The following is a 25296-nucleotide window of genomic DNA, read 5'->3' on the forward strand; positions in this document are numbered from 1 at the left end:
AAAAAAATAGAAGTGCTGGAAGTGCTCAACTGAAAGAAAAGGAAGAAATGAATCGTACAAAATAACTCAACTATTCCGAACCTCCTCTAATAGCAACACCAGTGTTTGAAGAGATTTATAAACCGAAGAGGAAAAGAAAGAGGTGAAAGAGCAAATTTTTTTTATCTGGCTATAAGAGATCAGGGATCGAGATGGTATTCGCCAGCTGCCACTGAGCGTGTTCAATGTCGAGAGAGGTCTTTCCATGCGGCGATGGTGAAGGTAAGAAAGCCGAGCTAAGTAAACCCAAAGAGTGACCGAGGAGGAGGAAGACGGGCCGCGTGGCAAACACGGGTGGGGACGAAAAACCGTGTGGGCTGCCAGTGGCTCTCTTCCCCTGCCTTTGCCCGCGCTACTCTTCCCGCTCCACTCCGTTTCCTCTCTGCCTACATGTTGCCTTGCCAGTCTCTTTCTATCTGCTGAAGTAAGCTGTCATACCTCCCACATTTTTGACGAATTCCAGGTCCAAAATGTTAGATTTTTTGACATCACGCGTGTGTATATCAGGTGGAGAGGTGCCTTCAGGAGTGTTTAAATTGGTGCTTTTTAAATATAGATTTCAACATGTTAATACAGAGATTTAAGTGAATGAAGAAAATACATAGAAAATATAGTTTTCAGTTTAATGAGTGAAACTTGCTACCACGAGTTGTATGAAAGTGAAGAATTCGCAAGCGCAGTTTTATGTTCCGGGTGGCATGAGGCGGCTGTCGCGCAGGCGCAAAAGCCTTGTAGCGTTAACCGCGATTATGGGACGCCTTGGAAAATCAACGCAAAGTGTAACTAGACCAATATTTCGGATTCAATATCATAAACTGGTTAATGATTATACGAGCCAACAGCAGGAAAAGTTGAAATTCATGCCGGGTCTACCGGATTATATGTCATACTGCTGCTGCCATTGTGGTCATACTCAAAAACTTAAAGTAAGCGGATTTTCAAGTTCTTCCTATTTGAACTATACTTTCTAGTTCTTGCGTTGAAGCTCAGGCTGCAGATACCGGAAATTATCAGATTTCTTGAGTTTTTTCTTGTCTGTCAGTCAATTAGTGATTGATGGAGTATGAAATTTAATGAGTATAAACTCCGAGTAGAGAGAAAACGGAAAAATTGGACGGGAATAACCAGAACGCACGAATTATCTAGTTATAAGAATTTCAACCATGAGGAATTTGCGAAATTGAAAACCATGAGAAATTGCGCGAAGCGCAGCGTGCTCCAAACTTGACTTCTGCACGGTGTGACATAAAATATTATAGATTTCTCGGCATAAACTTCATTTTCAATGAATGTGAGTACAAATCTCGCCTTCGGCTCGGCCTGGAGACTTCACATTCGTCGAAAATGAAATTTGTGTTCAAACAAGGCTCTAATGTACTATTAGTCGTATGAATCAAATCTGGTGCCCCAGTACGTATGAATTTCAGGGTCTGAGATCTCCCGATCTGTAATTAATAAAAATATTCTCACTATTAATGTTGCATATAGTGAGTATTGCAATTACGACAGATGAAATAAGATGAAAGCAATGAGGGAGTGAAGTAAGGGGAGGAGATGTCAGACAGTAACAGAAAGTTAAATTCGAATGGGGGACCTTTGGGACGTGATAGAAGGAGACCTTACGGTGCTGCTGAGCCCAATGGCTACATTTAGGTGGGGGGAAAAAGCCGTGGGATCGGACGAGCGCATTCCTTGAGTCCTTACCCGGTCGTGGCACACGGGATACCTATATCCGCTCGTTGCTCTTCCTCCTGGCCCCTCTTGTTTCAACAATTGCTGGCATTTATAATGAATTTTTATTTTATATAATACTTTGGGGTTTGGGAAATCCAATAGTTCCTACAAATAACGATGTAGGATTGGAGGTGTACTTTGGTGTCATTCAATCCAGAGGAACTAGTTTAGAGAAAGATGAATGTGCAAATATATTTGACGAGGAAATTTTCAGTCATGATCTTCAATTAAGAATTGAATTGTAGTGAAGAATTATAGTGGTTGGATTGTAGTGAAGGAATCGAGTGCTTAATTGAAGAAATATGCTTTCTTGATGTCAAAGGAATTGTTCATTGGGCAGTAAGTTGTTTGGAAATGAGGAGATATAGAGACACATCATTAAGTGGTCATTGTTGCAGACAAATTTTTTTTTTTCACAAAGATGATATCTGATGAATTATGCTTCCTTATTTCTGAGATATTAAGACAATGATCTTTGTGTACCTGCTGGTTCATAAAGTTTATTCAATGAAAAATGCGTATAGGAAACCATTCACACATTATAATAATAAATGGTTGAGGATAGGAGGAATGCAGCAAGTCAGAAGATGACAGGAAAACAAAAAAATTGATACGATTTTCTTCAGAATCACGAGTACTATCATCTGCCTTAAACACTGCAGATGCACTAGAAAAATGTTGTTTCTTTGATTATCGTCGTAGGCAACTCTCGTGCGTCTAAAAATGCGAATATCTCCTTCCGATGCCTGTTCCATGTATGAATTTGTAATGACTTCAATTGTATCGCTAGGAAAGACATGACGCACGCGAAGGAGTTTGAAAGAAATCTTCGATGAATTCGAAAATACTTTAATTATGCTATATCCGCTAAACCTCAATACAGCAGTCTACGAAAGACACAATGGATGCTTAATGTTGAGGTACTTGTAATGATGTTCATTAAAAAAATTCAACTCTCATTGGAGATATTAAGAGAATATGATAAATTGAAGATGATATGAATAGTGTAAAAATGATTACAAGAACATTTATAAAATTTCTTGTCAATGAAAGTGCAAAAATCACTATGAAAATTTTCAAAAATATGAGCAGACCCCTGTCAAAACACAAAACCAAGAAAGTCGATGGCGAGGATCTCGCAATTTTTTATATAAAGTCGGTCTTCAAACAAATATTTTGGGAAATAGACATTGAAAAATATTAAAAATGGAGGGTTCTGATTTTTTCTTAACTTTTGAATATTTTTAGGTTATTTTCATTTTCAATTTTCATTAATATCTAATTAAATTTGGAAGCTATTAAATTCTTGTTTTACGGGCTTTATGCGGCAAAACAAATTTTTTTGTTAATGAAAATTATCTCAAAAAACTTTTTTTTCAATCTATAATTTTCGCCAAATATCATCAGTAAGATTACGAAAATATTGCCGTCAATTAAAGTTATTTTTTCGCAGTAATTAACTTCATTGTGATGGTTTGAATAAACATTTTACAGAAAATTGACGAAAATGAGGATTAATCATCCTCAAATAAAAAAATGGGTGCTGGAGATAATTCTTCTTGCTAATTTTTTGTTAAAAAGTTGTTTTTCACACAAATATTTTGAAAAAAAAAAATTATTTGAGAAATATTGAAAATAGAGGAATTTATTTTTTTGAAAATTTGGTTTAGTTTCTTTTCTTTTAATGAACAATCCCCAAAATGAGTGGATACTTGTTGCATCTACAAATGTTTTATAGGCTTTATACGGTAGAACTTGCTTTCCCAAAGAATAATTATCTTGAAAAATTTTTTTTTTCGCTAAAAATGATCACCCAGATAACAAGGAGTTTGGTGCAAATGAGAGTTATTTCTTTGTATATATCAGTTTCACCGTATGTCAATGATTGAGAAAAACTGGGTCGAACTGTGGAATTCTCTTCATATACAGTCATAGATGGGTGGGACAATAGTATATTGTGCATCAAGGGCGGAAAGTCATGTTTTCCCGTCCGCGGTACACATGCTATTTTTTAACACGCCTGCAAAGGAAAGTTCGTATTTTGCTCTTTGATGAGCGGTAGCAAAGTACGAAGTTTCCGTGCAGGTGTGTGAAAAAATAACTTACATTTCTATGAAAGTATTCATTATTTTATTGATGAAACTTAATGGCAATTTGAAGTTTAAAAAGGAGGTATTTGGTGTGATTGGCGAAAAAGCAAAGTTTTTCATCACTTGTGCGTGAAGTGAAATTAGTGAAAATAAGGTTCGATACGTATGCGTAAAAGTGTTCTTTGATCCATGGGAGGTGTGTAGCGCTCGCCGAAGGACAATCATAGCTGAATATACACCTGATGGATCTTCAACGCTAAATTGGTCATTATGATAGGGAATCACCGCAAAGCTCATTTTAGATTTCCATTTTGTAACATCAATTAGACGGCCAAGTGAATGATGCTGGAAAAAATGAAGTCCGTTATTAAAATTTTTTTTCAAAATGGGAAATATTTTTTTCAATGATTTTTCAATTATTGAACCTGGTAGAGTGGTTCGAATAAAAACGTCCAAAACCAGGGAGCCACACCAAGTTTGAAAGATCGTTTCTCTTCGCTTTCTTTTCATCTTTATCTGATTTTGTTTCTCGAAAATTCATATTAATTTCCTGATTTATCTTTTTGCGGGAAATTCAAAATTACAAATCGGTAGTCATCATTTTTTATATGGTTTGACATATAATTACCTATACAAGATGACGTTGAATACATCATCTAGCCTAAATACAGTGAATTCATTGAAAGAAGTTTTAACATGATTTTAAGAAATCACTTTGAAAATATTTTTCCACACAGACAATTGCCAAAATTTTTTTAGATAATTGTTCATAACCTGGAAATTTCTTCATTGAGCGACCTATCCGCTCAACTTCTTCTTCTTCTCCTTTAGCTAGACTCCCTGAGATAGGAATATGTGCCTTAACTCTCCGCTTAGCTTAGTTTTCGTTCTTCACTATTTCACTCCAATGAACATCAGTAGAGTAGTTTCATTCCAGAACAGCGTATGCTTATTGTTGAACTTCATGTAAAAAGGATATTAACAGAAGAAATACTCATGGAAGTGATTATGTATAGCAAAACGCGTCAGGTTTTTCTCCTCACTCTTACGTTCAAATACTAATGCGTGAAAGATCGATGAGACAGTGTTTCTATGGGTTCACAGACAATATACAAGAATATAATTGGCCCCACCCATAAGATCCATGCATACAGGCCTTCCCCAAACATTTCGTACATTTTTAAAATGCCTTCTGCTTCGCTCTTTTGTCGAGTTCATTCGAAAAGACTCAGAATCTTCTCCCGCTTCAGTAAATAAAGAATAATGGAGTAAGGTCGAAAACGTATTATGTGACTCGAGGGTTTTATTCTACTTTTTCCTTTTCATTTTTGAAATACTTTTTCATCGTTTTTCCACCCTTATTCAAGGATTGAGTCTGAAACGTACCGTAAATTTACTCATTGTCCCTTTCAAACGATACCGACTGATTTTGTACCCTATTGTCGCGTGTTTCGGGGTTCTGCTATATATAAGTTATATATATACTTAATATATACTATGTATATACTATGTATATACTTATATATATATAAGTACTACGAGTATATAAGTATACTTCATCGTATATATTTATATGAGACCAATGCTATCAATAAACAAAAATGTACATACTTCTTACCTCTGAATGCACATAAATCTTTCGTTCGTGTTTCTTCGTTCGAAATATATTCGAAAAGGAAACACGTGCCTTTCTTGACAATTCTGCGTAAATATTGTGTTGATGTTGAAATTGTCAAAAAGCGTACATTATATATATATGACATAGAATGAATAAATGTACGCTTTTTGACTATTTCAACACCAACAATATTTATGCAGAATTGTCAAGAAAGGCACATGTTTCCTTTTCGAATATATTTCGAACGAAGAAACACGAACGAAATATTCATGTGCATTCAGAGGTAAGAAGTATGTACATTTTTGTCTATTGATAGCAGTGGTTTAATGTAATAAAATATTTAGACTGATTGATACATGTACGATAATTCCCTATACCGTGAACTCACAAAAGGTGAAGATTAAGGGATCTTCAGCCACGTCCCAAGGGTTCTAGGTATAGAATACAGCTGGCAAGGTGAGGAGAGATTTACGGTGGCTTTATACTCCCTATTGAAACGAGCCACTCATCAAGTCAAATGAAATGTCCAGCCAAATGAAAAAAAAAGTACGCTTTCTGACAATTTTAACATTAACAAAATATTTACGCTGAATTATCAATGAATCATCTGATCATATTATTTACATTTCTTCTGTTGCTATTCCATCAATTGATTTTCATGTTGGAATAAATAATTAGATGGTTTAACAGATATGTAATCGAATGAGAATCAGATAAATATGTACGGCAGCACGCAACATACGTTCGAATCTACAGCGTATCGCGCGTGTTTAATTGAGTTGCGCGCACCAAAAAGGGGCGGGTCTCGGAGCCTCATGTTATTGTTAATCGTAATGTGAGGTTAAAAAATTTCAGCATTTTTTTTCGTGAAAATTATTTATTTTCGAACATTATTTTTTAGTGTCATTTTGTAAAGAAATTCTTTCTCTTCAAGTTGATTTTTTTTCCTCGTCTATTGAATGAATTAAAGTTATACGGTTAATGTTCTTGGCGTTACGCCATAAAAAGTCGATAGTTTTTAATTAATTTCAATGTCAGCCGAATAAAATCATGTTCTAACATTTTGATGTTGTCCAGGACATTTTTACGGATCGATTGGAATGTTTTCATCAACCGACGTTTTTTCGTGACCACACCATACTTCCATCAGCCAGATTGACTAAACTAGCGAAGGTACCTTTCACCTGAGTTAGTACACTTCATGTCACTGTCGATCTCCGGCGAGTTGTTGGGGGATTATCTTAACCGAAACCGTAACGAAATCGAAAGTAACCCGTGGCAACCCATGTCGACGAGTAGGTTAGTTTCCTCTACATGGCCTTCCAACCGCACTAGTGATTCCAATAACTCCACGAAACGCGTAAGCCGGGGAACGTGAGCATTTCAGCCCAATCCCGACGGTCAGCAACGTGCACTCAACGGGATCAACGAGATCTCACCGGGAGGCTCAGTATCTCGGCCACGAACTCCAGTAGATAATCGTCCCTCTCAGGATTTGCGAGGATAAAAATTAAACAAATAAAACCAGTAAATACGAATGACCGTAAATTTACTCTAAACCGTAACCGCAGCCATAACCTTAGTTTCCCCTAAATCCAATAATAACTGAACGTTAACTGCAAATTTAAACAAATAACTAAATTATTTTTACTTGAAATGAAATGTTTCTAATTTTATACGTTTTTAACGTGGATCGACGCTCTTAATCATTTCTTCTGTATTTTTATTTAAGTTGAACTTTGATGCTTCCGCGGAGCCTATGTTGTAATGTCCATGAAAGACGTAGTCCAAGAGCCAGAGCTAGAGGAAATAAGGGTATTGCATCTCCCTACGGTAGGGGTGCTAATTTTGGGAAGACAAATCACGACTCTCTCTCTCTCTCTCTGTTACTATTACTATCACTTACTTTTTACTCTTCTGAGAGCTAGATGACGCTGCAGACGCTGACGTTAACTGAAAGTCATTGGGACGTTTAAGGAAATGCCCAGAGTTTGATCGGTTCGTCAACTTGAGTGGCACCCGAAGATTTTTTTTTAATTACGTCCCAAAGCAAACTCCGTTCGAGTAATGACCTTCGATTCTCCTGTAGAGGTGGATAAATTCCAAGATCTTGACAAAATCACAAATGTCTTGACCTCTTCAACTTTCCCGGAGAACGCGAAGTCAAACATTAATTGAACGGGAATTGTTGCTTCAAGGGCACTCTATACTTATTGCTTTAGACCAGGAAAAATGGATGTTTATTTAAAAGTGATCCATGATGAATTTGAGTTTTCATCTTCTCTGCATCACAGAACTTTTGGAGGAAGATGAGGTTGTCCAGTTTCTCTTCCAAGAACAGTCTGAGAGCAGTCACCACCAATGCCACTACGCGAAACCTGCGTGATTTTGAGATGGACTCCAAATTTTTGTGGAGATGAAAAGATTCTCTACATTCACAGTTGGTAGATATTGTGCCATAAATCTTTTCAACTCGTATCTCTGCAAATTTGAGACCAGCCAGAAAAGAGACGTGTGCAGTACGACGCTTCGATGGGTCTGCGCTCAGTACCTCCGGCATCTCTGTATGATGTGTTTGAAATAGTCATTGCAGGTTTGGAGCCTCGGTTAATGCATCAAGCGCAGATAGAACTATTGAAATAGTAAATGGAGACTTGGAGCCTTGGGTGAATGCGTTAGGCGCAGCTGTGTTAGGCACACCAGGATTTGAGCTGTTGTTCACACTGTCCTGGAAGTCAGGTATGGAAAAAACCATCTGACATTTTGTAAGTCTCATTTCTAATTTCCTTGTACTCAATTTCATGCCTAGGACCAGAGGAACAACGTTAAATGAAGTTAGGCTGTGAGTCGTTCCCCAAGGGATAAGCTATATCTAGATAAACCTTGAACGTCAATTGATTTTGTCTCTAGGATCGAACCCGAATGTCCAAAAAAGCTGAGACACATGAAAAATAACTTACCTTTATGTTCCTTCGAACATTCATTCAGGGAAAAGTTGATAAACATACCTACATAATTTTTGGAATATTCTTAAGAATTTGATATTTGATACATTTTATCTGTTTTCTCGTTTTGCACTTATCCATAGTTATGTTAAAAGTATATGACATAAAGAGAAAAATGAAAATATCTGTGGAATGAATTTATGTTGATAAAGATGAATACATATATCACGATTACTCGCCACTTAGATCTCCATAGTTTGCACAGTCCATTTCATCATAACGACCAGTCATACTAATATAAATCATTGTTCACAATTACATTGATATATGAGATGTCGCTCAAGTCAAAATATCTCCTTTGAAAACTCTAATCATCTATAAATCGAGTCGTTGCACAGGTTTGCGAATTCTAATTGCTCTTCGAAGCTCAGAAGCTGAGGTTGATACTCGAATGGAAGAATTAACAGCTGTTGAACCCCCATGTTCACTCAGTATCGATGTAGAAGCATTGGAGGATCTTGAGATGGCTGAAGATGATGGAATCTGTTAATTAACTACAAACTGACTCGGTGTTGAGTTAAGCAATTCAACAGCAGTTTCCGTGTTGACATTACACTGGGCATCCGTCGATGTAGAATTTTGTGTTAAACCCTCAATAGTTCCTGAAGGAATAAGAACTCCATCCACTGGACTAGTAACACTTGAAGGCGACTCCTCAGTGTCCACGTCTAGTAAACATGCTCGCAATTGGTGAGCATGCTTCTTACGGGTACGAGCATCCATCAGCTGTATTGTATAGTTGACTGGAGAACTCTTTTCAATGATTTTAGCAGGAAACGACTTATTCTTCATGTAGTCCTTGACAACAACTGTTTCACCAACATAAAAAGTTCATATTCTAGACCCTGGAGCATAGAATCTCTGTCTGGGTCGTTGTTGATTGACGTGAGTTCTCAAATTTGGTCTGAGCAAATCCAATCGAGTACGAAGAGGTTTCCCCATTTGTAATTCAGGACCCACTGGTGAAATTGAGTGACGCTATTGAGGAAAAGAAGCCTTTTACTGGTAGTAATACTGCAGGACAACGTGCGGCCATACATAGCGAAAGAAACCCTGAAAGTTATCTCCACGTTAGGCTGGGAAATTCTCCTACATGCGACGTATTCTCCAGACCTTGCGCCTTTTGACTATCACCTTTTTTGGGCGCTACAACATCACCTGGTGGATACCCAGTTCCATTCTCCTGAAGAAGTTCAGCAGAGCATTGATGACTTCATCCGGTCAAAATCACCATCTTTTTTCCGAGCCGGAATCCGACAATTGCCCGATAGATGGGAGAAATATATGGAAAGTGATGGCAATTATTTTCAAGATTAGATCTGTATTCATTTTTTATGAATAAACGTCAGAATGGTCGAAAAAAAGCCGAGAATTAAGTCATATACCTAATATTACTGAGGCGCTCACTATGCACCATTGTAAACATTACAATGTTCCATGGTAGCCATTACCATGTCCAAAGTTATACTTAGAAAACTTTGGTAACGTTCACTATGTGCGGATTCCGACATAGTAATCTTTACTATTTTATTTTCTCCGTGTAATTTTTGACTATGTGGGGTGACGTAATTTCAAGAGATTCACGGAAACCCTCTTTCCACTACGCAACCCTTCGACGCACAACTCACCCTGGAATAATCTTATGTTGACCGCTAAGTCTTTATTTCTCAGAGCGACCACTGGAAACAGAAACGTAGACTGAGGTTGACTAGGTAGAAAAAATAAAAGAAAAAACAGAGTCACTGTCAGGGAGCTTTACATTCAATTTGAAATTCTTTTGGAAAAGTGATACAAAAATGAATAACTCAATCTTGAGCTTCCTTTCGACTATGACATCGTTTAACGATAATCTAGACAACAGTATTTACACGTTTCCCATTTCGTTTATAGTTAATAAATTCTGATACCACAAAAGAAAAAAAAACTAAACTAACTCACATCAAGTCAAAACTCACTAAAGTCTAACAATTAAATCGAACATTCAACTGTCATAACGTCGAAAATATGAAGTCGAAGAAATTAAATATTCACAATTAAAGAAAAAATATCAGAGATATTCATATGAATCATAACAAAATAGAGAACGATTAAAACCGAATCATCTACGTGATAAATAACGCTGGCGAACGAACGCAATCAAAACATTCCTGATCTAACACAAGTCAGCGAAACGGACCAAGGTCAAGAGACTTCAAAATTCGCTCATTCAATGGCCTTCGCACGTAACTGATAGCAAGAGTAATAACTCTCTATTACACGCAACACGAAGCCGTTACCATAAATTCCAAAATTCACAAGTAAATTATATTTGAAATTTCCAAATTACTTCTCTAAGACACTCAACACAATTCAATAGCGCGAAACACGATATCTATGATTCAACACACGCGATATATGCAATCAAGAGACGAACGAGAGGAACGTAAAAAAAAATTTATATTTTTTCCGTGAATAGCCTCATTGATTGTAAGTAACAAGAAGTGCGAAAAATTCTTGAGTCTAGTCTCAGTATCATGAGCAGCTTTAACTGGATTCTTATATATGATAAAGTGATTAATTCTTTTCCTTGCGGCAGGTCGAGGAGCTGAATACAATTGTTGGCAATGCTTTTCGTATGGCGTATGTGGTGCAACTCCAACATCAGCCTATCGTCCGCGGTGTAGCCACCTCGAACAAGCCTAAAGAAAAACAAAAGAACGTTTGGGTAAGTAAAAAACAAGAAGAACTTTTAGAGTCGGTCGATTTATGGTGCCGTTTTTATTGGAATGAAGCTTTTTACAGATAGAATTTCCGTTATTGATGGTACGAGATTGAGAATTATGTACCAAGAATACTCATATTTTCATTGAACGGTTTCATGAGATAATCTCTTTGTATACACTGAGTGAGAATAGTATATTACGCAACAAGTGCGTAATGGGTTTTTTGGCTCGTGGGAAGTTGTAAAACGAGCCGAAGGCGAGTTCCGAGGCGAATTGTTGAGGCCTCTCTTCGCTCGGTAGAATCGCGGATTCTGGGCACCTATGACATAAAAAAATATACTTCTACCAATTAAATTTGTTTTGGACAAACAAATGTCCATAATTTCCATACAAAATATCACCATAACTTCTTGTCTGAAACAAATTTGTTTGGCAAAATTATATTCTGTTCTCATTGTAAATACAACCACTACTACTAGCTGTCCCGTTTCGTGAGAACGTTAATTATAAAATTAGCCGAATGCCTACTAACGACGTCATTAAACGTTCATCTATCCAAAACAGATCCCGGCGGCGCAAAATCAAACGGGTCAAAATTGGGCTATAGTACTGAGAGCCGAGCTACCGAGTCTTGGGTGCCGATCCTCAATTGGCCTTGGCCCAACATCGGCTAGCTATTGGTTCGATGACGTTTAGCCGATATTTATTGTCATGCGTCGGCCGATGATCGGCACACGTGACCCACACGATATTTATTAAGTGTATGACTTAATTCTCGGCGCCTAGATTAAGTTGATCAGAACACCTATTTGAATTAACCGATTTTCCCACAATAAAGGGCATTTTAAACCGCTATCTATGAGCTATCAAACCACTCAAGTCCGATTGTGGCCTGATCAAAACAACCTCAAAAAATACAGTAAATAAAAATGTCGGTCGACAAACAGCACTTGAGGCACTCCCTTCTTTTCACCTTCCAAGGTGGAAGAACTGCCGCAGAAATAAAAGAAATGATTTGTTCGACCTTGGGAAAGAATGCTGTATCTTATACCACATGTAAAAAGTGGTTTAAAAAATTTTGGGATGAAAATTTCAACTTTTGGGATGAAGAACGTCCTGGGCAACCAAAAAAAATTCCGGACGAGGAGTTGGACAACCTACTCAATGAAAATCCCTGTCAAACACAACAGGAGCTTGCTGATACTCTCAGAGTGACTCCATCAGCTATTTCGAGGCCTTTAAAAAGAATTGGGAGGATACAGAAAAGGAAGGTCGTTGGGTGCTCCATCCTCTTACCTCAGAAAACAAAAGTCGACGCGAAATTGCTGTGCCTACTGACCAGATTCAAACAAAAAGACTACATAAAATTGTCACTGGGGATGAAAAGTGGATATTTTACGATCATCCTAAGAGGCGAAAGTCGTGGGTTTATCCGGAGGAACCGTTAACGAGTACTGCAAAACCGAACATTTGCGGCAAAAACTTGTTGTTGGGTATTTGGTGGGATTCCAAAGGTATAATCTATTATGCGATACTCGAAAAGAGGGAAACCGTCACTGCTAAGCGCTATCAGGATCAACTGGTGAAATTGAGTGAAGCTCAATGGTTATCAGAATGAAATGAATCATGGCTGTAAAAAATTGTATTGATACTCTCTTGATTCTATCAGAATATGATGCGGATCGCATGTATCACTGTTGAGCTACAGCATATAGCTTGTAATATTTTTTAACAATTTTTTTCATAATAAACTGCAAAAATCAACAGTCATATCAATGAAATCATGGCTCAAAAAGATTCTTTTCATGCTTTGTTGATGAAGTGCAAAGATGATGAAAACAGCGTAACTATTTATTAAGTTGCATAATAGCAATATAAAGCTTCAAGTAATATGAGGGTCATATGGGCTCATATATGATTATATGAAGTGATATGGGTTCATATGAGGTTCATATAGGGGCTGTATGATGTAACATTGGAGTAATATGCCATTATATGGGGCTCACACGGGTTCATATCAGGGTCACATCGGCTCATGTACTCATATGGGGTTATATGAAGGTCATATGGGGTCATAGGGAGTCATATATAGGCGTTAAATGGAAGTCATATGGAGTCATATGGTGTTACGGGGTCAGGCAAGGATCGCATCAGCTCATACAAGTCATATGAAGGTCATACAGGATTATATGGAGTGATATACAGTTATGTGGGCTTATATAGGGTCATGTGGGGCCACATAGATGTCACATGGAGCTAAATGGGGGGTAAAATTGATGGAACTGTCAATAATATTATGAACAACACGATTGGATGAATAAACAACTTTACTCACTCCAAATTGGATCACGATTCGATATTCAATTGAATATCACGAAATGAGAAGAGTCATTTCAACTTGAATAGTCTTGGGCTTAAAAAATGGTAAATACAAAAAAACCGGAAGATTGGCCATAAATTTAGATGATACTTCAATCCAAAATGATACTAAAACAACAAAAATCAGGGAAAAAATGGTCACATTGGTCATGCATACATACACACCTACATACATCCGCCCATACAAACCAATCTTTAAAAACAACGGTCGACCCTTTTGAGTGAGTCATAGAGCGTCGAGAGAACATGAAATTTTCGCATTCAATTTTCGGGGTCATTACAATAATGTCCTCGGGAAATTGAAAAAAGTAGAGGAGTAATAAAAACCAAGTGGGCAATTGCTTTCAATTGTGTCAATTATGGTGCCTGTTTTTGCTAATGAATTAGCAATATGCTTCTGAATGAATTGCCATTGCCTTTGCTATTAACTGATGATATACGTCCCCGTAAGACCCTCATTACCCTTATCATCCTTATCACCCTTATAACCTCCATAATACTCTCATAATACTTTCATAAGACCCTCATATTCAGGCGTCGCTGAAAGATCAGGGGACGCTACGCATAGCAACCCCCCCTAGCAACCACCCATAGCAATTCCCTATCAACCCACCCTTGCAACCCTCTTAGCAACCCCCTAGCAACCTCCCCTAGCAATCTCTCCTGGCAACCTCCCCTAGCAACCTTCCCTAGTAACCCCCCCTATAAATCCTCCCTAGCAACCCCCCTTGTATGACCCTTATAAACCCCCATAAGGGCCTCATATGACCCTCATAAGACCCCCATCTGGCCCCATAAATCTCCGTAAATCCCCCTTAAAACACTCATAAGACTCCCATAAGATCCTCATAAGACCGCCATAAACCCCCATAAAACTCCCATAAGACCTCCATAAGACTCCCAATAAGGGCCTACCTTACGCCAACATTGCACCAACATTACACCGATCTTGTGCCAACATTGGGCCAATATTGCGCCAACCTTGGACCAACCTTGGGCCAAATTTTGAGAATAATTCAAAAACTAAAAGCGCTATCGACACCATCTTCGAACTCGGTCTGCATAACATAAAACCGCATATTTATAGCCCAGATTCGATTGATTGAAGTGATTTTTTTTCAAGTTATCGTGAAAAAACTGAATCGGTCACATACACACATACACATGCACATACATACATAGGGACAGGGTTTAAAAATATCAGATTCGGACTCCTGATCCCCAAATTAGTTATCTTCACGAAGAAAACTGGAAACTTAAATTCGGAGGAATACAATGCTTCCATACGGAAGCAATAAGAGTGATAAATTTCAAAAATAGAGAATCCATTTGGAAGCATATTGCTAATTTGTTAGCAACATAAAATATACCCATATATAGAAAATGCGAATATATACTTGTTTTTTCATCATGTATCGTAATTACAATTTAAAAAAAAATATTTGCAGAAAACAAAAGTCTTAATTCAAAGTTTCTTGATGAGTTAATCAAAAGATTTCAATAATAGAGAAGAATGTTCCATTATGCTGGTGGGCATTCCCATTTTCGTTGCGTCGGGTACTAAAATTTAGTTGAACAAACGCACATAGAATTTGCATCGGTACATAAACTTCTATTTTTGGTTCAAGAAACACTTCTCAAACGTCGTTGTTTTCTGAGTGTGGATCATCATTTTACGAATAATAATTTATAATTGCAGAATAAGTCTGGGGCAGTTGAGATTGTAAACAGAAACGACACGAATAGTGGTGGAGGGGCGAATTTCTGGCTAAAAAGTCGGACAGCACTAGCGTCGCGTACTGGAAGCGGGGCATCTGAAGCGGACATGAACGTACAACTCGGTACCGGCGGATCGCCCACGCTGCGACTCGCAACAGTCAAGGTATTTCAGGGGAATTCAACCGCATGAAAAGAATTTATTGGCATTAATCATTCTGTGATGCATGATGGAAAGGCGGGAGAAAAAAAATAATATTTGCCAAATATTTTTACACCATGAATGAATGAGAAATTTGTTATAAGTTTTTCATTTTCAAATTTCTTCGATGTAAAGATAGGATTTATTTCTAACACTTAATTGATTTCGTAGGTGAATTATAAATGTCTAAAATAAAGATGAATCATTTCAAATAAAATATATACATAAAATATGCACATGCACATATTCCAGATAAGGAAGAAAATGTAGAAAATCAATAAATATATCTGCGAATTCGTCAATTCTGTAGATGAAATATTCCCTTCAAATTCCTAAAATTTTCCTGTGCTCGTGTGGACAATATACATATACTCAACATCCTTTTCAATAATATCAATGTGTCTTACCTCAACTACTCGATTAGACAGCCCGACAAAATAATGGAAGTAATTCACAGAAATCCGGGTAATTGATTGAAAAAGAGTTCAATTGAATTTTAGGAAAAACTAAAGAAAAGAATTTATTCAAGAACTTTGTTGTATGGAAACTCTCTCTGAATTTACACAATCATGTCTGGATTATCACCATCGATCCACTCGTCGAACTCAATACAATTTTTAACACGGATAATTCCAGGAATTTTGAACTTTATTTTTATAGCATAAAAATATTCCTCAGTTCCGGATATACTATCCTTAATTTTGACTATGAACAGAACTCAGATTCGCTAATATTCGCCGTGATAATTTCAGATTCGAGCACGTGGAAATTCGTACCGATGAATTAATTCCTGATTCGGAATATAGATGATTTCCGTACAAAATAATTCTCTTCACTCAATAATTTGCTTCGATCGAATTCGTCCGGTCAATTATAGTCAAATTTAATTAGAGCTAGAATGAATTCAAGGGATTATCGCGATTATGATTTTCACTCTATTAATCCACTTCCGGTGGGTTATCACCCAATATGGCGTAATCGAACGCCGATGAAGCAATTAACTCAACTCCGAATAGCTCAAATATTAATTATTCCAAAATTTCCGAGGTTTCACAAAAATTTTCGCGTGAATTATTATCAATTATCGCACTGAGAAAGACACCTGAATAATTGCTCCAATACTCGAAATCCCCACGTACGGAATTACTGCATTCGTACTTACAAAGAAACATGCTTCGCTCGCCTGTTAAAAATCGCAAAATTTTGCCTCATTTCCCTCTCTCTGGATTTATCGCCAATTTCTCCTTGCTGAAGGGAATATCCAGGCCTACTCTCCTATCTGGTAGGAGAAAACTCGCAATGTAATCACTCTCTTTATTAATACTTATTCTAATTGAGTTTATAGTGGTCACCACTGTGTTCCTAACAGGGGTGCCGTACGATCCAAAGTGATGAAAGATGGCTGGAATCGCGTTGTCCAGGTCCGGGTTGTAGCTTGTTCTACTGCTCCAATTGTCCCAGCCAATGGGAGAGCGTCAAAGTGTCACTTCGTATCTCTCCGGGTTAATCAGATATGAAAATGTCAAGGTGATCGGTGGTTTACCTTGACCCTTAGCGCTTTCACGGTCATCTTAATATGCCAGCCACGTCCTCGTCATGGATCCTGGGTAACGCCAAGAGCTGGTAAGGTGTGAAATGTAATTGCCATACCATACACGTGAAGTTATAGAAGTACTTATATTTAAATCAATTTAAAAAATTAATTGCCTTCAGAAGGAAGGTGGCGAAAAAGGGAGGTCACGGTCATCTACCTGGTCATCCATATTATTATATGAGGTGTACCTAAGAGTTTAAATTCACAAACTGGCAACCTAGTCCCAACTTGATAAAAAAAGTGGAGACCCATTGGGAATCATTGGGAATTAATGGCACTGTGATGAAATGTCCTGGGATTTATTGTCCTTGGGTGTTTAGGTATGTAACCGCTTGTTGGTCTGATAGCACATTTGAACGATCGGACAGGATGATCAGGGGAATTGCATGAGCTGCACTTGATGACCATATCGCTGGTCCATGAGTTGGTGTTGTGCTCTTCCTGGCATTTTTGGCATATTTTTTTTTGGGCAATCAGAGGTGGTCTGGGTGAAATGTACACATTTGTGGCACAGGGACAGCTAGAAGAGGGTGGAACTGGGAGAGGCGGGGTAGTGGTTGTTGAAGAGAAAAACTAATTCATTGATTTGTGGAACGATTCATGGGAATCCGATTCATCGGAATTCATTTACAGTATCGGTGGTTGATGTTATTGTCAAGAAGATGTTAATTCATGGTGTTGTCATCGATTTCAAATTCGACAGTGGCAAGTACTACCGCAAAGGTGGCAGGGGGAGAGGCATTAGCCTAAACTATGTTTTGCTGTATTTCTTTTAAATCAATCAATTTACTCCGATTTTGCAGTTGGTTGAGAATGTTGATGAGTTCGAACTTGTTTGCGTTGGACTTGAGGAGATATCCTTGGCTCGTCTGGACGATGACATCTTTGTTATTATTGTAGACTGAATTCGAGAGTCTTGCGAAGTCGACGCGACTAGTGGTGATTGATATAATATAGAGTGGTGAACAGTTTATGCATGATTTCCTGGAAGCGTTTGGAGGAAGTGAAGGATTTTTTATTGTAAAGGGTATTATTGGATGTGGAAGGAGAAGAGTTGTAGACAGTGTTGATTGAGGGGGTGGAGAGGAGAGTGCGGATTGTAAGGTGGTTTGCTCGTCGGTGACCATGTCGCCAGCCAGGCTGGGTAAGGGACTGGACTGTCTGACTTCACCTTTCCCTGTTCTCCTTTTCCTGGGAAGTGACCCAAGGCTGCTTTCGGAATCTCTACCAGTATGGAAAATGAGTTTTCTTCGCCCCTTTCCATCTTTCTTTGTCATAATAATACACTTGGATGCTACACTTGACCAAAATTTGATTTGAGTGTGGGTGTGTTGATACGAATACGATAGATTTGTTGACGCGCCAACGTCTCAAGTGCAACTATACCAAAAAGATTTTTTTATTTCTTTATAAATATTATGTTTGTATTACACTATTTTTGGTGATAGAGGAGGAGGGAAGAGTTTTTCTATATTGCCGAATGTCAATATAACTACGACAATTTATTGGTTGTAGTTTGAAATGATTCAAATTTTTGTCCAAAATATACCACTAACAGAAGACCCCTATTCTCTTCTTATTCCCTCTGATTCATGCAAATTATTCTGAAAATTTCCTGCTTTTCAGAGTTTTTCCCGGTAGTAGGCGAAATAACATTCTCGAGTACGAAAGATTACATTGATTACAAATTATTATAGTGATTACAAATAATTAACACTTGCTTACCAAATCTTCATCACACATATGGTCATCAGTTGATAATAGTGATTACACTGATTTTTCTAGGATTACAAATGATTACATCAGTGAGTAAGACCACGATCACATGTGTGAATAACATCTACGGCGATTTTCGGATCTTCTAATGTAATTCCAAGTTCATTCTCTTCTCTTTTTCACAGACACCAAATTCGATACCGGGACTGAGACCGTCACACCCATTCTCAAACGTTCTGGGACCAATACTAAATCAAGATGAGAAAAGTACATCTCCACAAAGTACACCGAGCAGTGACGAGAGTAATTCTCCCACTGAACTCAACTCGTACAAGAAATTGGGAGACAAGCCTCCTTTGATAAAGCGACTGACTATGGGTCTGACTAGTGGAGTCTTGGGTCTCAACAGTGAGGATGATAGTTGTCCGCTGGTGAGCGGTAGCAGTACACCAATGAGCCCAGCCAATAGGCCACACTCCGGTGGCTACATTAATGAGGCCATAATTGATTCAGAGATGATCAGAACACCATATAATAAGATACCCCTTCCTAAGAGCATCGATAATACTACCAATGCATCGATGACTGCGAAGAATTTGAATATCGAGAATATCAGGTGAATTTACAAATTAATTATCCACAAGTATAATCATCAGAATTCTTCCAAACGTCACACATATTTACTTCGTGGTTGGTACATGGTTTTTTTCGTCTAGCTCTGCCTGAATATCTGAATTTGTACAAATTTATTTAAATTTATATTGGACAAGGAATGATCTTCTTATGAAATTGAAGAAACTGTCATAATTTCTAAGTGCAAGAACAAGTTCCTTCAGAATAGAGTGCCTTGAAATAGAAAATCTTGCGTTCACATCTATACTATCTTTTCATAGGAATGCCAATGACGGTGAAATAATATTGTTGCGTATTTGTTCTTTTCCTCCCTTTCAGCCATCTTTATGTACGATCGTCTCTTTCTAACTCGTTATTCCTTTATCTTTGTTCTTAGTTTGTGGACGTGTCACTCCTTTTTATATTTCTTTTCATTATTGATTTCGCACCGAAATCGTTTAATAAACACTCATTCTTAATTAAATGGCTTGTAAGTAACAATATGAATAAACATCACCGAATTATTCCTTAACTCTTCAGGATCGGTAAAAATTCTCCGGGTTCTGTGAACGAAACAGATTTCAAAACCAAACGGAGATCACAAATAAGTACGTCAAGCAGTTCTGTTCCTGCAGATAACAGTATCCACGAATTAACACCCACACCACCCCCACTTCCAGAAAGAAACGATAGTCTGAATAACCGCAGTGAAGAGTGTGAATTGTGGAAGGCTCCATGGTTCCAGGCTGGCATACCCAGGTTAGTACCTCAATCAAAACTTGCCTTCTCTCATGTCAACCCAAATAATCTCTACCATTTTACCGCTCCTTTCCTTCGTTATTTACATTAACCAAATTCGTATTTAATAGGGAGATAACACTAGAAGTGTTGAGCCAAGAACCAGAAGGTGCCTTTATGGTCCGCGAAAGTACCAGTAAACCAGGCTGCTATGCTCTATCGCTGCGTGTGCCGCGGGAGTTTCAACCAAGTGGAATTGCGCATTATTTAATCATGCGGACGAACAAGGGCTATAAAATTAAGGTAATCGGAGTAAAAGTATGGTTTTATCTTTCCGGCTAGGTCGGGATAATGATATTCACCGAATGATGAAGAAATTTTCAGTTGTAATACCCCGAGTCCTTCAAAATTATGGGATGTTTCCCAATATCTTTGTTGCGTAACTATTAAAAAGTCGCGAAGCACGAAATGCTCTTCCGAATACCCCTCGACCTTCAAAATTGATCAGATATTTTCCTTAAGTTTCTCTGCGTAGCAACGAAAGGGATGATTTTGTCGGAAGAAAATTTCTTTCCTTCTGGGTTCGCCCAATTAGAGTGCAGTGGTCGAGGGCATGTGGCACCTTACACAAACATCTGATAGAAGTTAAAAATAATTATTTAATGTTATCATCGATTTATCGTAAAGAATTCCAGCTAAATCGATTCGTGTTTGATGACTTTCTATCTTGAATCAAATCAATACGACCTCACACAAGATTTTTTAACGGCATTCTGATTGGATGAACCGAAGAGCTGTGCTCTACAGGGGCCGCAGCAGAGGAGTTTTCGAACTATACTCATCAGAACGCTGACAAGGGGTACAAAAATGACTTTTTTTCACTTATCAAACGTGGGAAATGATTTTATCCTTACCAAAGTCGAAAAATCTCATGGGTGAATCTCGCTAGGATTGAAAATCTCAAGAGTCAAACGTCGCAAGTGTAATACTATGCAAGGGTCGTACCTTGCGGGAGTGAAACATCGCAAAGGCCACATGAAGACAAAACAATCGGAAACAGTGTTACGATCGAAGACTTTCGGACTTCCGGAAAAAATCGGAAAAAATCCGATTTGATATCCTTATCGATAAAAAATTTTTGTTGAAAGGATCCGATTATATAGACTTCAAAAAATATCTCGCGTTCAATCGAGAAACTCCTGAGCATTTTCGGAACTCTCCTCAATCAATTACAGTAGACTCCAGATGGTGTAATATACACACGACTGTGGTGGGGGAAATGACTTAGGAGAGCGTGGTTGTATTTCCTCCGATTCCATTAAAAAAAGTAATTGAGGGAAATGCGATGAGAACCATAGGGTTTGCCGTATTATAAATGATAATCTTGGATAATGAAAAAGATTCACGTCATACCAGAACTTTATTGTTTATAATATGACAACTAATGAGAAACACTATGGCGAGACGGCCATAAATATGTGTACGGTTTAATGCATGTGTGAAATGATGGCAAGAAATATTAGGTCATCCCACTTCTAGTGTCATCTTTTTCTTTCCATCTGGCATGGTATTGTCATCTGACGAAAAAAATTGTAACATGATAGTACTGCTCATTCAGTATAGCAGTGTCGTGTGCTTTTCGTTTTAATTACGTTGCAGTATTTACGATGGAAGAATTGAAAAAATCTGTGAGTGTAGTGGAGCAACGAATTTTCCTGAAATTTTGTGCTGAAATTATTCTGGAGTTGCGCATGGGTTATTAGTGAAATGTGTTGGCCGCAATGCAATAAATAAATGAACAATACAATGCTAGCTCAATGCCTATAAACGAGGTCGAACGTCCGCTGAAGATGAAGTACGGGTCCCTCGACCAATATCATCAAATAAATTAGAAGGGAGAGAGAATTGCAGAAGCTCTCTGTCAATCACCTAGAGTGTCAACGATGTTTCCACCCAACTTGGTATTCCTCATTCGAGTGTGCATAGAGTACTAACCGAAGATTAAGGTCTGCTCAATCAATTGGCAACATGGATACCTCACAGTTTAACTGACGATCAAGAAGAATTTCCATATGAAGCTGCACGTAGCAACTTAGCGTGGTATCGTCGTAAGAAAAATATACTTTCTAGGATCCTGTGTGTAGATGAGAGTTGGGTCGAAATTTATACGCCTCTTCAAAAACTAATCACGATCTTGGGTGGGACCAGGTACATCAGCGCCAAGATTACAACGTGCAGAATTGCACTTATTTTTATGCGTTTTTCCCATCTTGTGCCCTTAATCTGGCCTCAAACACTTCATAAATCCTCTGAGACTAATCGGGGATTAATTTAGCACACGAATGGTGCGTTAATTGTTGTCTAAAGTTTCTGGTTGTCAGAGAGGTCATAACGGCGTCACTTCGTGCAACTGAGCCATGGGCCTTTCGCGGGTTTAGTCGGTGATTTTTCACGGGAAAAGTGGCTCACTGGGGTGCTAGACATTCAGAAAGGTCGAGGGTCCTGACGAAGATTTTATGCACTTCTTGGTGCATTTATTCACTCATCCAGGTGAGTCTTGAGGAAGGAGGAATGCATCTCGACTTCACTCATTCCAAGGGTCGGTGCAGTTTCCCTGAGGTTTCACTGAAATACGGAATAGAATGCGCTTCTCTCCCGAAGACAGTGCACATAACATGATAGCAAAACTTACATATTTTCCTCGTGCGGGGCCCGGTGGTGTGTCTCCCGCCAAACCTCTGGAAGCTCGTTGCTATGGTTAACCCGTCTTCGAGGTGCTTCTCTCAGTGGCTTGCGTTGAACTCTTCTGTCTAAACTGGCTGGCGGTTCGCAGCAAGCTGAATGGCGCGACTAGCGCGCCGCCTAGCTGTCGCTGGGGGGTTTCACGCATCGATGCATGTAGACTAGCGCGCGCGACGCTCAATTCAAATGTACGCAAACTAATGTTTTGACGGAATTATGTCTTTAGTCTTGATATTGTTGATTAAATGTTTTTATTATTGTGGGTTTTATCTTCATAAGCGAAACTGTATCATGGATAAATATTAGTCGGAAACCATTATTCTTAACCGGAGAAAACTCGGAAATGGAAAAAAACAGGCAGCTGTTCGCCTTATCTTCACGCGAATGCACTTTTCACCTGAGTGAGTGCACTTTTCATTACTATCACTTTCCCAGGAGTTATTAGAGAATCACTATAACCGAAACCGTAGAAATATAACCGTAGTAACCCATGGCGATCCATGTAGCTGAATGGTTTAGTTTCATCTACATGGCCTTCCAACCATATGAGTGATTCCAATAACCCCACGAAACGCGTAAGCCAAGGAGCGTGAGCATTTTAGCTCAACCTCGGCGATCAGGATCGGGATCAACGAGATCTTACCGGGAGGCTCAGTATCTCGGTCACGAACCACAGTAGATACTCGTCCCACTCAGAATTCGCGTGGATAAAAAAATTAAATAAATAAAACAGTAAATACGAATGACCGTAAATTTACCCTAAACCGTAACCGTAGTTTCCCTAAATCCGATAATAACTTAACGTTAACTGGGAATTTAAATAAATAACTAAATTATTTTGACTAAAAATGACATTTTTTAAATTTTACTCATTTTTACCGTGGATCGACACTCTTAATTATTTCTTCCGTATTTTCATTTGAATGATATTTTTGATGATTTGCGAGATGTGCCTAGATTATGGACAGCCTCAGAATCTTTCTCTGAATTTCACCATGAAAATTCTAATATTTTTCTCTTCATGTAGACAGTTTCTAGGGGACATGAAACTTGAAGGTATTGTGAAATTTCCAAATGCGATTTTCGCGATCGTTACAACTTTCTTCCTTCATATTGAAAAGTTAATAAACACCGAACTTTATAAAACTAAACTAAATATACCATCCAATGAAATGGAATCATTTGAGTCCAATAATCAAGTTTGTTTTTTGAGAAATGGAATTGATAATTCTTCGTTTTCAGGGCTTTACGAAAGAATTCACCACGCTCACCGCATTAATAACACATCATTCAGTGATGCCAGAGTTGCTGCCATGTCCCTTATCCCTCAGTCGTTACAATCCAAGTTTCTTGAAGACTGATTCAACGAAAGACTTTGCAGATATCAACTCTGATCCTGACTATCACACTCTAGCTGATTTTCGCAAAATGATGGCGGATTTGAATGTTTGAAAGCTAAGACAAGTGGTCTGGCAGCCGGTGATAATTATTAAGGAAATTAGAATACATAATTGATGGTAAAAAACGAAACATCGATACTAATTAGAAAGGACTTTGAAATGAAGTAAACGTGTTAGCTGCAGGAAAAAATACTGCCAAGAACGTTTTATTATGACAGTGAAAAGAATCATAACATTGTCATATAGTCCAAGAGGCGCAAAGGGTGCGTATAAGCATAGCTTTTACACCTCTTTGGCTCTACGGCGATGGATAGCATTGAACTTATTGCGTGATTTGGCAGATTTTAAAATGGAGAAATTGATGTAAATGTGTTTATATGTATATAGTTTTTGTTCATTGTTATAGTTGCTTTTTATTTAAACTGAAGAATTAATAATAATACAAACGGCGAACCATACATGAGAAAATATTTTTTTTCTTTATAAAAAAAGAATAATAGATTAAATTTATGGGGTAAGTTGTAAAGTAAATGCCAGTCGAAAACAATTACAGTCATTCGCAAATAACTTTAGAACTAGTAGCTCACTATCATATAAAATTTAGTTACTGCGAAAGAGGTTTTCAGAAATTTTTCACATGCTTTTTGCTCTTGAGAGGGTGGTAAAAGTACCCAAATATGTTTTGAAGCTCTCTCCTGTTTTTACCACTTGGCTACTGACATCAAACTGAGGAAATATTCGATCACTCGACTAAACCTAGTCTTGTACAGAAGTTACGTGAACAGACTTTAGGATAATAACGATGAAACGAAAGATATGATAGAAATTATATACTATGTTACAAATCCTGCTAACCATTATTCGCAGCTTGATTATCATAACATTCTGAGACTGTACACTAGTGATGTATTGTATAATTTCAAAAATAAAATTATTTATTACATTTATTTGCCTCCATAAAATGAATTAATTTATAATATGGAGGAATACCTCAAATGATCGAGAAGTG

General features: G+C 37.9%; 1 protein-coding gene across 4 annotated transcripts; it reads left to right on the forward strand.

Moving 5' to 3' along the window:
- The first annotated feature begins 220 nt into the window (after nucleotides 1-220).
- LOC107044120 (tensin-1) lies at nucleotides 221-25234 on the forward strand. 4 transcript variants are annotated; one of them, XM_015265875.1, is made up of 8 exons: nucleotides 464-578; nucleotides 654-965; nucleotides 11062-11190; nucleotides 15267-15449; nucleotides 18981-19411; nucleotides 19948-20166; nucleotides 20277-20448; nucleotides 24130-25234. In XM_015265875.1, exons 2-8 carry the CDS (start codon nucleotides 693-695, stop codon nucleotides 24337-24339), a joined length of 1617 nt encoding a protein of 538 aa, XP_015121361.1. In that variant the 5' UTR covers nucleotides 464-578; nucleotides 654-692; the 3' UTR covers nucleotides 24340-25234. The 4 variants fall into 4 exon arrangements, with proteins under 4 accessions (XP_015121362.1, XP_015121361.1, XP_015121359.1 ...); XM_015265876.1 differs by lacking the exons at nucleotides 464-578; nucleotides 654-965 and adding an exon at nucleotides 221-261; XM_015265873.1 differs by having other exon boundaries at nucleotides 464-965.
- The last annotated feature ends 62 nt before the right edge of the window (nucleotides 25235-25296 follow it).

Source organism: Diachasma alloeum, unplaced genomic scaffold, assembly GCF_001412515.2.
Source record: "Diachasma alloeum isolate Michigan unplaced genomic scaffold, Dall2.0 Dall_scaffold_00681, whole genome shotgun sequence".
Lineage (NCBI taxonomy): Eukaryota > Metazoa > Arthropoda > Insecta > Hymenoptera > Braconidae > Diachasma > Diachasma alloeum.

Excerpts from the sequence above, each read along its gene's own strand:
- LOC107044120 (XM_015265873.1), top strand. The coding sequence starts at position 693 with ATGAAAGTGAAGAATTCGCAAGCGCAGTTTTATGTTCCGGGTGGCATG. Across the intron at positions 11,191-15,266 it reads AAAAACAAAAGAACGTTTGG|AATAAGTCTGGGGCAGTTGA; the intron begins GTAAGTAAAAAA and ends TTATAATTGCAG. Across the intron at positions 15,450-18,980 it reads TGCGACTCGCAACAGTCAAG|ACACCAAATTCGATACCGGG; the intron begins GTATTTCAGGGG and ends TCTTTTTCACAG.